An 18,489-nucleotide genomic window follows, 5' to 3' on the forward strand; every position below is an offset into this window, starting at 1 on the left:
TCTTTTTATTATTAGTATGGAATAATATTATGTCGTCGTAAAACGTCAAAAAATGAACCTTTTTATCGTTTTAATTTAGATCAATTTGGTTTAGAATACGTATATGTATAACTCTTTGTTTATTAAAGAAAAAAGTGCACTTAATATATCTATATAAATAGAAAATGGTATCAAACAAAGGAGACAAATTGTTCTCCGGAAGCCAAAAAGCATAGTAGCTACATATATATTTGTATACTATGCTGCCTGTGCTACTTATAAAATTAAAATTAAAAGAGGTTTTGCTTTAAATAGTTCAATAAAATAATAAGATTAAGTATTAATAACATGCAGTGTTATTCATTTACACGTTTTAAGTATGTATTAGTGAAAATTTAACATCATATCCATTCAAAGATAAAATATAAATGAAAAAGATAGAGCTGCATCTATTTTATTTATAATCTATATATGATTCGGGTACAAAACGAATCGGCAAGAGGGGGAGGCGTGGTAGCACCCCGCTGAGCGCGTCTGTCGCTGTGTTGCATACAGAAAAAATATAATTCTAACTATTGTACCGAATTGTATTGGCAACCCCGATGACAGGTCGCCGTTGGACACATGTTTGAGGCATTTTAGGCCAATTCCTTTGCCTAATGGGTGGTGTTTTAATGCTTTACGATTTATTGTATAGGGTCGCTCGCCCCCAACTTAGTTTTAATGTTGTTAATGGTGAAATTAAGGCTACGTATAGGCAAAATATTATAATATTTGTAATATAGGGTCCTTACTTCTTTTTCTAAGAAGAGTAAAGTTACTAAGAACCAACTTAAGGATGGTATAATCATAGTTTGGAGCAAGATTTAAAAAGTATTCATGTAGTACAGCATATTTTAAGTTCTGTTGATTTTAAAATCGAATTGAGAACAATACTAAACTAATTAAAAAAATTATATGATACTTATGTATAATTTATGTAATAGGTACTGTTTTTAAATGTACAAACTACCTTTCCGTTTCATTTTACATACATTTTAACAGTCTTTCCTATACCTACTAAAATAATAGTTCTAGTAGTGTCAAAAGCAGTGAATGAACTATGGGAGGTATCATCAATCAATAAGCGATTGTTTTTGTCCGACGATACATGATTGACGTTTAGACAGTGCTTGGGAAATGAGGTGTAGGAACTGTTTTGAAATACATCCCACTTATGATATAAAAAGCTCAAATTATAGAAAGTTAATCTGTTGATACTCCTTAGCAGATCTAAGAACAGGAACGCTGAAATTATATGCTTAGTATGTATGCTTAGATCTTAAATATTATACGACAGATTTTTATGAGGGCTTTTTTAGTAGATAGAGTATTTTCAGAGGAAGGAGTTTATATGTATGTATCATGTATTATTGCACTTGTGCGTAGCCGGGGCGGGTCGCTAGTCTAAAATTAAGAGATTAGATAAAAATTATCCTATCACCCAAGTCAGCTCATACCCTGTCTGTATATCAAATTTAATCAAAATCCGTTAAGAATTTTCAACGTGATCGACGGACAAACTTCCAAACAAACAAGCTTTCACATTTATAATTATGTGCATATCGGGTAAGTCTGTAAACCGGCATGTTACCCCTATATTACAAGAGTAAGGCGGTCAGCTAGTGACCAGTGTTATATTTAGCTTAGATATTAATCAAATTAAGAACATACTTAATAGTAAAGAACTGCTGTTTGGATGAGCTAGTCACTGGTGTTGTAATAAATAGATGAACATATTTACATTTACGCTATTGATATATACGATGGGTGCACTTTAGTGTATCAAATTGCATAGAAATACTTTTTTTTTGTTGTTTGATCAGTTTTAACACAAAAGTTATATTTTTTTTTTTCACTAAGATTATTCAGTATGTACCCGCATCAACATGTTCTTACTAGAACTTCTTTTTTATTAGTAGGATATATAGGAAGCTCTTTTACATGATATGCAGTAGATACAAGCGAATTATTATATTTCAACTTTTTTATAAAGGACATAATATTCAAACATATTTCATATAAATATTATAAATACGTTGATAATGTTTCAACGTTTAACGTTGACAAAGCAAACGGATGACACAATACATTGAAAAAAAAAACCACACAAAAAAAAGTCCAAAAAAACGAATAGGTATTCAAATCCTCTCCTGACGATTAAATTCGTTATAAAGTCAATTCCATTTAAAAATTCCCCTACGAAGCGTCGCATTACAGCTTATCTATGAATGTTGCAGGCGTCCGCACCCTTCAGACGTTATCGTGATACTGGCAGATTTGGTAACAATAACACCCCCTTCCCCCACCTTATCTCCCAACCAATCACAAGGGGACGATTGAACGTTCAAATTTAGAACCTCATAATTTCTGATATCAACCTACTCGGAATGTTTACTCATCTGCTTATTCGAATATTTTGTTATGTTTTGAACGTTTTCTGTAAATAATGGCTTTCATTTACTATTGTCACTTCTCAACAATGCTTTTCAATATTGTTATTACTAAGGAATAACAAAAATTCGAATGAGCCATTTTCATGGTTTTCGTTTTAAAACATGTTACTGTTGATTTAAGTAACAAAATAAGAATGTTGCTTTCCTATTTTTTTTAATAAATTATTATACGCCCAAACCTCAAAGGCTTATACAGAAAATAATTGTATTAAACAAACAAATATAAATATCTATGCTATAAATCTCTGTACCATAAGGAATCTTGATGCCGATTTCAAATTACTATTTTTCCCGTTCTCATATCAGGGGCAAGTAACTTATCCCAAGAACGCTTAAATCCGCGAGATACTACAAATTTACTTAACCATATCTCAAAAGCTCTCTATAATATGTTCGGAATTAAACAGAGCGTCCTAGTGAAATTAGGGCACAATATAGCCAAAATTAATTGTACATTACAATGGTTCTCCCTCAGAAGCAAAGCAACTGGCCACATTTTACGTGTGAGCACACCCTGGAGGGTATAGCGCGAACATTGCGAACAACTGTTACGATATTGATATGTTTTATATTGCGGATCAGTGCTGAATGGGAGCAGCCACTCGGGTATATCATAAAGTTATCTGTTCGGTGCGGTTTAATGGCTGTAGCGATTTTGTTGTTAATCAAGTTGTGATGGTTTCCAGTGCTTCTGAAGTTGAAAAAAGAACCCTGCTTAAAAAAGGAATCGCAAATCAAACATGGAACTCTATTCGAATTCACAAGGGTAAAACGTCAGTGGGTCGTTCATTATTATTTTTTGTATAGATTTCATATAATATATTATTTATTTAAATTACGTAATGATAGATATATAAAAACAAATGTATTAATATTACCATTGGGAGTTAAACGATGCTCATATATACCGTAAACAATCTACATATTTTATGTCAAACTAAATTAGGTGAAACAGGTGTAACGTGTATATAATACCAATAGCGAATGCCATGATTAAAAAAAAACACATGACAATATATGAATTTTCTTACCAATAACAATAAGAATGAATCAAAAAAATAACACGCAATTTTTCAATCTCGTACCGACTCTATTTGTGCGAACAAAGCACACAACACAACACCATTACGAATATAATTTTGGCTTTCAAATTGTTCCCATTTAGTTAAGGGTTAAGAAGCCATACATTGTCACACAATGGGTGTCTTTTTAACACCGACTATTTTGATGGGACGACTCTTTTTTGCCCCTTTCAATGGAGGGTTAGCGGACCCTAAATTTATATTATTTAAAAAATGGAATTCGGAAATCGCTTTTGGTAACATTGATTTAAAATTAAATAAATTTCCTTAAATCTTACAAGTCACTTCGGTAATGTGGTGTACATTTAGTAGCATGAGAGCTAAGTCAGTTTTTTTTGTTTTGGCTCAATATAAAAAGACAAGAACATCGTTAAAAAGTCCGGATTTTTATTATTTTTCTAAAACATGTATTAATGTGTATATATTATGTCTATGGTAAAGTTTTAATATAATATACATAACTATTAATTTTTACTGAGGAAGTCGTGCACGCTTTGCACAAATTGGGCCAGCTCGCACCAGAGTAGCTACAACACCCTCACAGAAGATCGGCGTCATGTAGTACCATTCGATTTTTACCGTGCGATGTCTAGAAGAGACAGGGGTCTTAACCTAGCCTAACCTAACCAAATCTCAACCCATATACTTATTTCCCTCATGAATCGTAACAGACAACTGTCTCCTACTAATAATTTTCATGACATTCTTTTGCTACTAATATATTGTACTGCTAATGCACCCTCGGAAGAATAAGTATCACTACAAACGATTTTTTTTATTAACATGAAACCATACAATTAGGTATTAACTTATATGTATATTGTTGTTATAATTTAATTTGTATGTCTAAGATTTTATAAAAAAAAATCTTACAATTTATAAGCTATTTATTATATGGCCAAATGAATACGAGTTAGAATCGTCATTTAATTCCTCAAATCCCTCCTTGTCAAGTACTTTTGTAAACACACGGTTATTGCTTCGGTGTCCTGGTGATACATTTAATTTATGAAATTAAAAATAAAATGTATTAACAGTGTATCTATGACTAATTTTAATACAAATTAATATTTTAAAGGTTGTTGACAAACGCGTCATGTCAATACACAATAAAAAAACTATTGAGCTTTATTTCGCAGTATACATTGCCTTACGTCAACATTATTTTACGATTATTTTTGTCACTGTGATGAAAATATAATAATTGTGTTCTTAAATACAAACAATAATACTTCACTCCTATATTCTAAGTAAATACATATAGATACCGACATAACATTATATTCTATATTCAAAACCATAATTAACGTGTCCGTGCACAAAATTGTGTCGAGTTTTCGCGTGATAAATATTAAGTAGGGGCAGCGAGCACCAACTGGCGCTTTGTTGGTCGACAGCATCGACTTTATAAATGTTCGTTTGATGGCAACACAGATGCGCCAAGGATGATGTATGATTAGATTTGCCGAGATTAGAGGGCACATTACAATGGAATGACAAATGCATAGTGTTTGGAAATATTAAATACCTGAGTGGACTAAATAAGTGTCGTAACTTATATTGTTTAATTAGACGTAATGATTTTGCCTTCAACGATTTAATAGCATTTAAATTTCGTAATTTTCAAAACATCTGTAACACTTTAAAAAGATGCTTTTACTCCTTTATGGTATATCCCAAAATATACCACATATACTGCTATAGATATACCAGAGGGTATAGGTCGTAATACAAATTTATTACGAATAGGTATATACCCACTCGTGTATCCCAAGCTCCGTACCGGCACACTCCAAAATAATTAGAATAATCTTTATTTGCAAACATTCAATTTGAAGCATTTAAGGGTTTTAAATGGTTTCCAAATCGATTTTTTTCCGATGATACAATTTGTCACATTGAAAGGGTCAGAATTAAATGGTTCTTTTGTGATGCGACACTTGTTAGGGTGCACTCGACTTGAATGTTTAATTGCTTGTTTACATTGACAAATGTTCAAATTTCACTATGAATAGTAGGTATTATAAATCAAATGTTTGCTCCTACGTCTTTATACGTAACTGTCTAACATGTTCTTAGGAGTTACATAGTTGAATGAGTCATGTGACAAACATGTTTGGAAAAATATGCCATGCCACACACACACATGCATATGCCACTTTGCGCTTGTGGGTATGTGTATTCCTGCGAATATATTTATCTCATTCTAGACATATATCTACGTAATCTTAGTGCTCTTTGAAGATAGACGCCAAACTGAATGATTATAAGGCTACTGATCTATCTTGTGGACAACAGTCTCAGTAACAGTTTCAGTAGTACTGAAGCTGTTGTGCAAGACCTCTTGAAGCTAATGAAAAGTGGAACAATAGAGAAGTTTGGGTTCGTTTGGTTGATGCGAGAAGGATTTACAGAAAATTTGATTGTATTATTTTATAAATTCAATCGCGATTACATATCATAGTATGTCAGCCGTGTGGTATACCGCAACACATAAGCAATCTTTCGAATCTCGTTACTCCGGAAGTGTGGACAATGGCACATCATAAGAGTGGCGACTTACGTCTTAAAATATTACTTTGAACAGAATAATCACATCAATCATCCCGCTTACGCACATGACCGAAAGGCGCTACTTTTTAATGTATCTTTTATCGTTTGTTTTCAAGGAAGAATTTATTTCTAGAGTAGAGTTCTAGATATAGGATTCAGTTGTGAATGCATTTCACACTTTCGGAGTAACTATTTTGCAGTGAGTGCATGTTTATGGTTTTCAAATTTATTTGTTTATTCCTTAAAATATTGTTTTGTTTAACGCTTGTTAGCATGACTGAAAACGTGTCATTTAAGTGTTTTTTTGACTAAATCATAAAGGTGGTATTAACAATGGACTAAATTTATAAGAATCCACATAATTCTATTAGGAAAAAATACCAATAAGAACCCATGTAAACTACAAGCTTCTAGTATAGTACCTATTATGTTATCTGTGCTACAAGTAATCATTGTAATATTTTATCGTCGCGTTTAGTTGTGCAGTACGTAAACATGTCGATTTGTATCTTGTGTCCGGACGCAATGGCTTATGAAGCCTTCTTCATATAATCGCGTTTTTGTATTTAAATTCAGACGATTTGAATACAATGTCGCTACCGAGATCGATCCTGCGACAATAATGGGATGGGCGAGACACGTATTATGATGGAAATAAGGAATTTTCTTATACTGGTCATTTTATTTGAGGATCGGAAGTTTTGGCGAAAGGTTCATACAGAGGTTTTGTTCTGATCATTTTATTTGTTTGTTAGTATGTTAGGTTAGGTTAGGTTAGGTTGGTAGTATGTACTATGAGTAGTAGTGTTGTAAGTTTGTTATTGTATTGCAACTGTTGTAAACTAAGTTTTATAGCTTAATAAATATTTTTGAGGCCTTTTCTTTTGTAATATGGTTGGTATGTCTAAAAAAAAATTAGTGGAATTATTTGGATTATTTTACTCTTTGGTACTTTTGCTTTTAGTTGGGTACATATTCTTATTCGAATTGGAAGGAGGTAAGTAACAACAAAGCATCAATAGGATATGCTAAATTTATAGCTAAAAACTTACTTAGAATTGATTTCATCACAATAAGTAGCTATATGTGTTTACAAAATGACAATGTCATTCACCCTGAACATCAACAAAAACTAAAATAATCTTCTACGACCTCACACATTTAAGGGTGTTTTCCCGAAAAACCGCGGGGTTTCGAGAAAAAATTCATTTGAATACAGTAGCCCAGGTGGAATCTGACAGTTGTTTTTTTTTTTAATTTTTATACTTTTTAAAAGCGAAGGTGTCACAGATCTTTATCAAGCGGACGGGATTTAACGATGTCGTAAGGCGCAGCGCTGTCAATTTAAGGTTTTTTATGATTGTTTTTTTCTCGTCAAGCCCGTCACATTGAATTAGGTAAATCCTTTTAGCTTAGTGACTGATCCGTGTGGGTGCCAGTACAAGGATCTTTCGCATAGCACGGCGGGGTAATACTTAGTTTTAAGCTCTTTGAAATATTTTACCTACATGTACTTTATAAATTCATTACAAGTTATTTTTTTATCGCGGTTCCTTGTTCTAATACCATATAGGTTTTTAAATGGTCTAGCGTTATTTGAAGGTAACGTAAGATATATGTTCAATATAAAAATATATGAAATTACTCAAAGATTTTTTTTTCGATTCCTTAATTTTTAATGATATTTTTAATCGAAGTTCTTAGGTGTTATGACTATTTTCCTAGTAACTCAAAGAAATTATATTGTTTTATTATTACGGATCTTCATAAAGATTTTTAATGTCTTAGTGAGTATATACCTACAAAACAAATTTTACTTTCGAAAATTCATACATCACGATGAGTTTATAGCGAGAAAGTTTTGTAAAAATAAAGCTGATTTTGGTTTCTTTTTAGCACTCTTATAAGATTTTGTTCAATGTTGCTCCCAATTTTTGAATGTAACACAGACTGATCACATCCTTGATTTTTAAATATACACATTTAGCATTTGGATCGTTATAAGTGTTTAAGGCTTATGGATAAAACTATTGTTCAAGTTATTAAGGGTTTATATGTTAAAGTAATTATAAATATTACATAATGAATAATACAAAGTACACCAACTATTAAGAATTACAAATACGTTTCTTTTAATATTTTCCAGTTAGTTTTCAAATAGGATCTATATATAATTTAATTTGCTTTTTACATACATTTATAAAAATGTTTTCTATATTATTTCAATAATTATTTATTTACGCAAAGCAAAACGACCGTGGTATGATGTATTTTTATCAGATGTCCGATGAGAATCCGCGACGGAGTCGTGAATAGCGTATATATCCGTTTGGACGGCTCCCTTGCACCTTCGATTTTTTGCTCAATTACTTGTGCTAATTATTTGCCTAACTCATTTGAAAAAGCAGCGCATTTTAAAACGTATGTATGTGTTTGATTTTATCCAGACTAATATCATTAAGTGGAAACATTTGTGTTTTTGTATGTAAGTATGTTACTAATGTTAACACACAAAAAGTTCCGGACCGATTTTAACAATTCTTTCGCCATAAGATAATTGCATCTTCATTAAAGGACATAGACTATATGTACCACGGCCGAAGCCGAGGCGGACGCTATTTTTATATATATATAGCAATAAATATGTAGAATAATATTTACATTTCCATCATAATTTGGGAATCTTATGATATTAATTTGTAGCCACATAGGTATGTTCTGTGAAACTCTAAGAAGTGTCAAATACTACTTTATGTACAGTACATAAAATTATTATATATAATTCGAAAAAAGTACAGAAAAATATTTCGATTTTATGTATTTAATATCATTAATAATGTAACCGTTAAAATCCTTACCTATTTACTAGCTATCTGTATCGTAAACCTTCTTTTTCTGCAAATCTTATTACAACTGTAAGTTTTATTATATGGCCTGCTTTTTAAATAAATAAATATTAAGTGGCAACCCTAACCATGTCCTAATCCGCGTCAGTACTAGTAAGACGGGTAGCGTGTAAGAACGTCTTTGACAGGCATTTTCCACGTCTTATTTCGAAGAAATACATGAGACGTGATGTAAATACTATGAGCAGTAGGTTATATTGTATGTTGAATATATAAGGAATCTTGAATAATCTTTTCAAAGAAAGAAACTAACTTTGATTTCATGAGACCCGTTCTGATAGCTCATGTCTATTATATGTTTCAGTATTTGTCAAGAGAATATTTTCCTCTACCAGTAAAGATCACAATGAGTGTTGCTTACATGTTCTTTAACGCCTACAAATGTATTAAATAATGAATACATTACCAACAATAATTTCGTGTTAACAAAAATATCTGACACATTAAAAGGGAATAGACACGTCTCATATCTTATACAACTAGTATAGTATTATGTTATCTGTGGTTATACGTCATGTGGAATGCGAAAACCATCCACAAATGTAAAGGTACTTTTGCATTGCTTGCCTGTAAAACAATATTTATTAAATATGTCTACAATCCCACTAATATTGTAAATGCGAAAGTTTGTAAGGATGTGTATGTGTTTGTTACTCTTTCATGCAAAAAATAATGAACCGATTGCCCTGAAATTTGGTTCCATGCCCTGAATCCATGCCATGGTTCTGAATCTGCCCAGGTGGACAACTGGAATAACATAAAGGCAATTTTTCATCGCGGATCGGATACGGGCATACGCGGGTGAATTCGCGGGGCACAGCTAGTTGTGAAATATAATGGAGTCCGTCGTAGCTACTAATACGTGATATATAAATAGTTTTAAATATTTGTATATGTAAATGGAAAATAGTTAAGGTAGCATAGGAGGCCTATAGTGAAATAGTCCAAGATAAAGATTTACAAATAAATATATGAAGTATGTACATATATACCTATTAGGGCTCATTTTCCATAAATTACTTCAATAACAATATCTATTAACATGGCAAGACCTCGCAAACCCTAAGCACAAAAATCTCACCAGACGTGCTCCTGACGTCGGCTGCCAATCAAAAGGGCTTTAACCTAATCCCGGTTTGGATTAAGGAAAAAATAAACCAACGGACCCCTTGTGTCCCGCGCAAGCGTTCATGCTTCACCGCTTACGGCTCAGCTGACACTGTGACATGTACTACTAATTACAAATATCACAAACCATTTTAAACTCTAATCAGATACAATAAGAACTATCATAAAATAAAGCACCGCATAAACAACATTGTAAATGTTAGTTCAGTATTTTATGCTTGAGGTTTCGCGTAGTGTAATTGTTGTATGCGCTTGATAAAGGTGTTGTTTGTTTATTTTTTATCGTGTTCAAAATTTTAAATGCATTTTGAAATTATTAATGTTAAGATTTAAATAAAAATTAATGTTCTATGAATACGAAGCCATTGTTTTATGTTTTTATTATCATAAATGTAATCATGATTTATGTGTTCTTGGTTATACGTTAATTTTTTATGTATTTTATATCATGTAACTTTTTAATTTACGGTTAAACATAATTCAGTAATAAAATATAATATATTGACACAAATTTTTATTAAACTATTATCCACTCTTTGCAAATATCGTAACAAAAACCACAAAATTGTATTCACTTTCTTAGATTTGCGGTCGCTTTGAACGCGGAAAGAAAAATGGAACGGCTTAAAATGAAATTATTTACAAAGAATTGTTCTGTTGAAAGTAAAATTTTGTAGGAGCTCATTGAAATTTCCAAAAATGTCAACCGTCAATCCCAGGACCACACAAACGAATTATTCGTAGATCAACTTATGTATAGGCTTACCATCCCTTCCTGTTAAGAACACCTTTATTCAATTCACAGATAAACCAACAAAGGAGGCGTCGAAATCCATACCTTTGCTAAGCCGCTAAAAAAACAATCGCGCCAAAGTTGCCAGAGCGAAAAGTAGAGAGATGCATCTAAAAACAGATTATGACAAGCCCCTATTTTGTTTGTAAACATATCTAAGATACCCACAATAGCTGCAGTAATGTGACACCTTTACTGATTGGATGGATAAGTCATTGATACGTGAATTTTGTATTGTAGCAACACTGACGTAGTTTTGGCGGCGAAAGAAGCAAATTGTTGACGTTTCGAGGTATTAAATGGACACATCTGCGTAAAAAGAGGCGTGTTTTTGTATAATTCGCTCGTTTATTGTTAATTGGTTTTGGGATATGGCCGGGAATCGGATGTATGGATGAATTGATGGGATTACTTCAATATTTCAGAAGCATGAATTGGATATACTTTTTTTAAATCATTTGTTCAATATTTTTCCAGATATTGTAAAGATAGCTCTGGATCCGAAGTTAAGTTTTTAGTCCATATTTAATTTATAAATTTGCAGTATTGTAATTAATATTTGAAAGTGTATTTTTGAAAAGGTTTATTAATTGAAAGTGATAATATACCGATCACATATTACAATATATCCTCCTGTATGTAGGAGACGTCGGTCATTGTTTATATAAAGAATTACTCAAGCCCGTTTTTGTTTCCATAAAAGTATGTTGACAGAAGAGAAATTGATTTGTTTTTATGTCACCGTCGGCAATGGAGCTGGTGGGTTATCTGATGGTAAGCGCTACCACCGCCCATGCATGATCTTAACGAATATAACTTTTTATATATTTACACACAAACAATCACTACACGCTAAATTATTACTTTTTATACCCTATATTATTATTTTGTGTAACTCCACTTATATGTGACAATTTTTAAAAATCTTTATTATTTGTATTTACATTCCATTTCATTTCCACTGCTATCGATTCTAAAGTATATTCTCATTATCTAAACCTAAGATAATGGGATACTGTAGTTAAATTGGTTGTCGGGTAAATTTTTAAATAGCAGTAAATTGAGTTTTCATTTACAGGGAGCGAGCGATTTTATTAGCTGTAATTAACAAGAAAATCACAAAATAAATGATTAAAGCCTGCGTCCAACAGCCTCTGTATATGAGGTAAAATGATGTGTGAAATTTATGAAACCTTAAAATTCCATTACGGCCCTGATTAAAAAGTATTCAAATGTTCTGCGATAAAAACCAACTGTTCTATGGATTTTACAAGTCATTTGTACCAAATATGAACACTTACATTTAAAATCTTAATAATAACCATAGAAATAATAAGCAACTACTTACATAATGATAATACCTATCAATTACATTGAGGTTAAGAACAAATGATGATGAAACAAATGATCGCAATGATTTTACAACTCACCGCTATTTATTGAATTGTTTTATTAGTCGTATTCCAATGTCTTTATTATTATTAGCAAAATAACATCCGAGTAAATGTGTAAATACGTAATCCACATACTTGAAAAATAACCGAACCTAATATCAGTTGAATCAAGTTAGTTTTATAATGTGAAATGGATAAATGTCTTGCTGAAAAAGAATTTCAGATAGCACGCTAAGCGTAAATTTATGAAGTGAAGCTTTAAAAGTCTTTTATAGTTAAAAATTCGCAGCAACAGCATAAAAGTCATTAGGTATTGGTCAGCAAGAGTCACGTTGCTGGTAGCATGCAAAATTTTGCCAGCCTGGGACTAATGATCGGCGGGTAGATAGCAGCCTCCCTTTCATCTCGAGATAGGGTTGACACCTAATAGATTTGTTATTTGTTCATAGCTATTCTATAAGTTTTTTAATCAAACAGTCTAAGGCGAAATGTAACCGTTTATTCTTGTTATGGGTTTTGCTAAATTTCTACAAGCTTATATTTTGTATTATCAAAATACGAGCTGTGTCGAATATCATTATTTGGTTTATGTATTATGTATGCGAATATTAACTAATTATAAGTTAATAATAAAATTATCGTATATTCCAAACAAGATCATCTTTTATCTTCTATAGAAGATGATCTTGTTTTAAATACACTGGAACGAGACGACAATATAGTAATAAATAAAAAATTAAGATAGGTAATTTCAAAGCAAACGTACTCGTCATACACAAGTACTGTAGAGCGAAATAAATAGTTGAGATTGGTAGTAATAATACCAAACAAGTAGCTTAATTTGTTCTTTATGTCTTCTTCATACAAACAATATCTTAGAAATAAAAAAAAAATCCGCACTTCACCACTATACGTATAAAATTTGATTATCTGCAATCTCAAGAGATGCTGTTTACTCGTTATTTAAACAAAACTTTTGCTAAAGTGAGTAAACTCTATTTTTTAACTCGACAACCCTAGATTCTGATAATGAAGCAATTTAAATGCATGAGGCAGGGCGCGAGCGGCGCTTGGTGGGGAAATTCGTACATCGCGCCGAAAGGTCGTATTTTCGGGAGATGTCAAAATATTGTGAATCTTACACCTCTAGTTACAAATACTATATTGGCACGCTGAAGAAGTTTGCTTACAATGACGCGAGTTAGAAAGGGGTTGTAGGTATAGATGATAGTGGCTGTGCGGGGTAAGCATGGTATATCTTTGCAGGTAGAAGATTATACGAGGGTAGTGTACTACGTAGGCGAAAATGTTTTCGAAACTTTGTGAAAGCAAAAGTGGCGAAAGTGGCATCAGTTTAGTGAGGTCGGCGTAGTTTATTAACTAGTTAGACTTGTACCGATTATATTAGATTAAGGGGTTTAGTTTGGTACACGTTTGTTAAAGTATTAACTCGAATCTGGACTGTTATAATAGTTTACCGTTATATCTTTATTATATTGTCATAGAGACAATTCGTAGGCACAAATGATTCAATTATTTATCTTTTAGCTGGCGTTAATGTCTCATTGTTAGCGAAATCGTATCATCACGCAGTTTTTACGAAACTCATAGACTTCGTTGATACCATACCATAATGATTAGACCACAGACAATCGAGTCAGATTATGGATACAAGTCCGTGGTCAGTTGTGAGTCAGTTGCAGAATATTTAGCGACAATCCGAGGTTGCTTCGAATCATGCTTACTTCTACTTTCGTTCATTAGCCATCATAGGAATATCATATTAACAATATTGTATAAAGTTGTTATTATTATTACATTTCTTAAAATAATAATTCTAAAATTTAATGCACAAATAATTGAAAGAAAGATATAAATATACCATGACATACTATAAAGAATATGAATTAAAGCTAATAAAAGTATATTTGTTTACTGTTATTTATTTGGATAACGTAGCGATACCGAATTTGAAATGACGATAATATATGTCACTAACATTAATAAGTCTATGTGTTACAGATAATACCTACGTTACGTATAAATTTTTACACAAATATTTTAAGAAACACATAATGAAACAGGATTATGTTTTAATTATAATAAATTAAAACCTTCGCGTATACCTAATGTATTATTTTATCTACCTACACTACTATAGAAACAGTAATACATATAAAAAGCTTAATGTAATAGTTACTTGATATAAGTAATAGCCATTGTCTTCATAACAAAGTAATTTATAATACAATATTACCTTATTCTATATGATTTCGCAAAAAATATTTCAGTGCAAGATGCCAGACAACTATTTCCTCGGCTTTTTTATTTATAAAATAATCGACTTACATACATAGATAACTAGACAATTTGTTTAAAAGTAAGATTATAATTTAATTGATCTAGATTTCTTAGATAATTTTACGAATAATTTTATAATGTGGTATTATATTTTAATCTTGGGACTTTATTGCGGCGTGTTATGTATGATTATACATGAATAATTTGAAATGAAATTACTGGTCCAATTTCAAAATAACTTACTAATTGAATGTTCCATAATCCCTATTGTCTATGGGTTAATCCTTATTACAGCAGACATATTTATTATAATACGTAAACACGGATGTATATACAGCAAAAACATATTAAGACAGTATTTTCTGCTGATAGTTCAATCTGTGCATATTTTTATGTTTGCATATGGTTATCGACACATTCGTGTAGATCAAAAAGAAAATTTTGGTGGAGTAATCAGTGAAGTCACTGCTGAATGGCCTGACTGTGTATTTTATAAGACGAGTAATTAAACCTATGTTCTCCTCACGAGAGCATCCTTCGTAGGTGACGCAAAGCTGCTGTTACAGGCTCCTTGCTCCCTTATTTATTGCCACTTGCGCTAATTAATGGAAGCAGAAGAACCTACTAAGAGTACATCAACTTCAGCTCTACGTATATATAATGCGTGTATTTTCTGTCTGTATATCTAAATGTATATAAAATGTGTCATGAAAACTTTGTTACAAAGCCATTAAGAATTAAATTATTGAATAGTTTGGGAGGGCAGACCGATGTATGTGTTCACGGTGCTTAATTAATATATTTTTATCATTCATTCGATACATATATACCTTTAATACATTTAACTATAATTATACTGTTTTGTTATTTGATTAGATCTATAGAAAACTGTATTACCGCTGAAACAGAAGCTGTAATTATGAATTATTACATAGGATACTCGTTCGTATTCTCTTCTGTAGCTTCTAAATGTGTTGATGCATAAACAGTATATTCGAATTCGTTCTTTCTATATTTTCAAGCCACTGATCTTTAAGATAGTATATTCAATACGTGTTTTAGCATGAGAGAACAGGCTTTGCACACGTCCTATAAATCATTGCAGCCGCCCCTTGACTGTAGGTTCCGCCTTCTAGCATCAACCTCCATAAATATTATGTACGATAACTATTATAAATATGACTTTACATTTCCAATGAAAATTGGATTTTATTAACAGACTAATGCCTGTATGATTTGTGTGAATTTTTATAATCTTTTAAGTAAGTAGTATTTGCTTTTCATAACTACCTTACGGTACTGAAAACTTTATTTTAACTTGATATCTTCTTGACTTAGTTACACTTTTTATTTATTTACATCCGAGTGGTGATCAAGGGGGCCGGATTAGTTTTTTTTATACATTGTTCATTTTGATAGAAAAATTATATACCTATAAGTTGTTAATGAAATTTAAAATATAATATAAAAGCCATACAAAAAGTTTTAATTTTGCTATATTGATTACTAATTGTACAAGCATAGAAAGAGAAAAGCAATAGAATAATGAAAACTCCAACCGATTTAAATTTTTTATAACGAACTCCTTTCGGAAGTAAAACATGGTGAGTTACTAGGTTGGTAGATAAGAATTAAGAGTGAAGTGTGGTAGGTAGGTGCACTGTGCATCATGATAGATATCAAATATTAATACTAAATCTAGATATAATAATTGTGAATATAGTAGTATATTCAACAAACACCACAGAACTAATGAAGATTTCAATTCATCTCGAGCTACTCGGATCACACGTTTTTATAAGCAGTCTTTTAACGCAGTCAAACACTATTTGCGGATTCTGCCTCTGAAAAAAGCAACACACAACCAAATAAAAACGAAAGCCACGTATTTATGTTTATTCATTATTTTTCTTAGTTCCCCGCTTAATATACCGCCACTGGTCTGGTCATTACCCAAGCAATGTCATTGATATAACGTTGGTAATAATATTCCGCCCACCAATTTTACTTATTCCCAAGATACGCATCGGTGGTCCGAACACGCCTACGTAAAAAACAAATGAACAGCTTTTTTTAATCACGCGACTGCTATTTTACGGTTGAAAATGGTGTTTATGAAAAATTGTTTTGATATATTTAATTAGAGTATACTGTGGTAGTATGCACCTGCTCTAAAACTCTTGGTAAATGAGATGAAACGCCTACTTCGTTATCACTACCATTTCTAGAGGGAGATACCCTCGTCATTATCAAATTTTGTTGTGTCAGTACATTCCGGTGAAATTTTATCAGGGCACATCGATCAAAGTGTATTTGATTTTTGACTTTGTTTCAATGTACTTACAAATGTTGAATAAAAAAAACATCATTGGATAATGACAATTGCGTGGTTGTACGAAATTATTTCATGACCTTTCATTAATGTTAAGGAAAAAGTCATAACAGGATTCAAGATTGTTTAAGGATTTATCTGAAGGGTATGGGTAATTTGATAGTAAATCACACTGCTTATCTCTTTACCGTGGTAATAAGAAGAAGAACAACACACAAACGTATTTGTTATACGTCTAAAAAAATATCAAAGTTAAGTAGTGCTTTTATTAAATGAATTATATTTTAAGCAATATAGATCCAGATACAGTTACAATGCAAATACCTGTAATTTGTATAGTTTTAAGTAACGCAATACTATAGAGAATATTTTGTAAGAGTGATATAAATTAAACCTTAACTCGTTTTACTGTTACAGTGGCACAGTCTCATTGTTTTCCACACAATACAATACGTTCATAGGATCCAAGTTTAAACATTCAAATCAAACATCGCAATGAGTTCCCATCAATCGGCTATATATTGCGACAGATACTGACCGACTAAAGAGTTTTAACATGAGGTTTCATAACCTATTTAAATTGATATTTCCTTGCCTACTAAAGGCGCTCGTAATAAATGCGTTAAGTGTGAAGCCACAATTTTTTGAGAAAAATCATCAAATGTGTGTGAAATTGGCTAAACAGCCTTATTTTGATATAGATATAGTTGTAGGTAAGCCCTGGAGGATATATTATACGTGGAATCTGAAACTGGATACAAAATGTTTGGATATGGTGTTTAAGAATGCTACGATTGAGGTATGTAAGAAGATTTGTAAATTTTGACATTGAAAATAAACATTTGCCTATTACGTAAGTTCTTGAGACAATACTTGCAAATAGCAGTAGAAAAAACAGAGAATGTACCATTGCCTTTCTATTTTTCTTTTCTATTTTTAGATTTCTATTTTTAAAACAGAACTAATAAAACAAATAAATATAAACCAAACTGAAGAGTAATTGATGATTTTCAATATTCCTATACTAATTTAGAATTTCTGGTGTCTATTGCAAACCATCAACTCTACGATGAGTTCCGAATCCTCATTTCTCGTTTTTATAATTTCAGATAATCAATCGATTCTGGAACGATATGAACGAATATCTAGAACAGCAGCCGGTGTGGGAAGCAGCGACCCTGAGCGTGACTATGGGTTCAGCTAAACACGAACTGCTCCTCTTTGCTGACCAGGGACCAGCTGGCAGCTTCCTCGCAGTGCCAAATGTTATACGTGAAGGAAGTTCGTACTATTCGTTGAATAGTGGAAAATATTTAGTTTAAAAAGATGTATAAGCATATGTATAGATATATAAGATGTATATAATGTAGAAAAAGCGTATGTAACATTTTTCTATTAAGATTATTCTAAATGCTATATTGTACACGCTTTATGTATTCATCATTATGATCATCAGCCCATATATGTTCCCACTGCTGGGACACAGGCCTCCTATGAGGGTTCAGGCCATAATCCACCACACTGGC

At 31.9% G+C, this 18,489-nt stretch overlaps 1 protein-coding gene across 1 annotated transcript; it reads left to right on the forward strand.

Annotated features, from left to right (window-relative positions):
• The first annotated feature begins 17,519 nt into the window (after window positions 1-17,519).
• On the forward strand, window positions 17,520-18,285 carry LOC119835612. The gene is made up of 2 exons (XM_038360544.1): window positions 17,520-17,762; window positions 18,073-18,285. Exons 1-2 carry the CDS (start codon window positions 17,520-17,522, stop codon window positions 18,283-18,285), a joined length of 456 nt encoding a protein of 151 aa, XP_038216472.1.
• The last annotated feature ends 204 nt before the right edge of the window (window positions 18,286-18,489 follow it).

This window comes from Zerene cesonia, chromosome 2 (assembly GCF_012273895.1).
Source record: "Zerene cesonia ecotype Mississippi chromosome 2, Zerene_cesonia_1.1, whole genome shotgun sequence".
Taxonomy (NCBI): Eukaryota; Metazoa; Arthropoda; class Insecta; order Lepidoptera; family Pieridae; genus Zerene; species Zerene cesonia.

Coding starts and splice junctions, on each gene's coding strand:
- LOC119835612 (XM_038360544.1), top strand. CDS start 17,520: ATGAGGTTTCATAACCTATTTAAATTGATATTTCCTTGCCTACTAAAG. Junction 17,763..18,072: donor TTAAGAATGCTACGATTGAG/GTATGTAAGAAG, acceptor TTATAATTTCAG/ATAATCAATCGATTCTGGAA.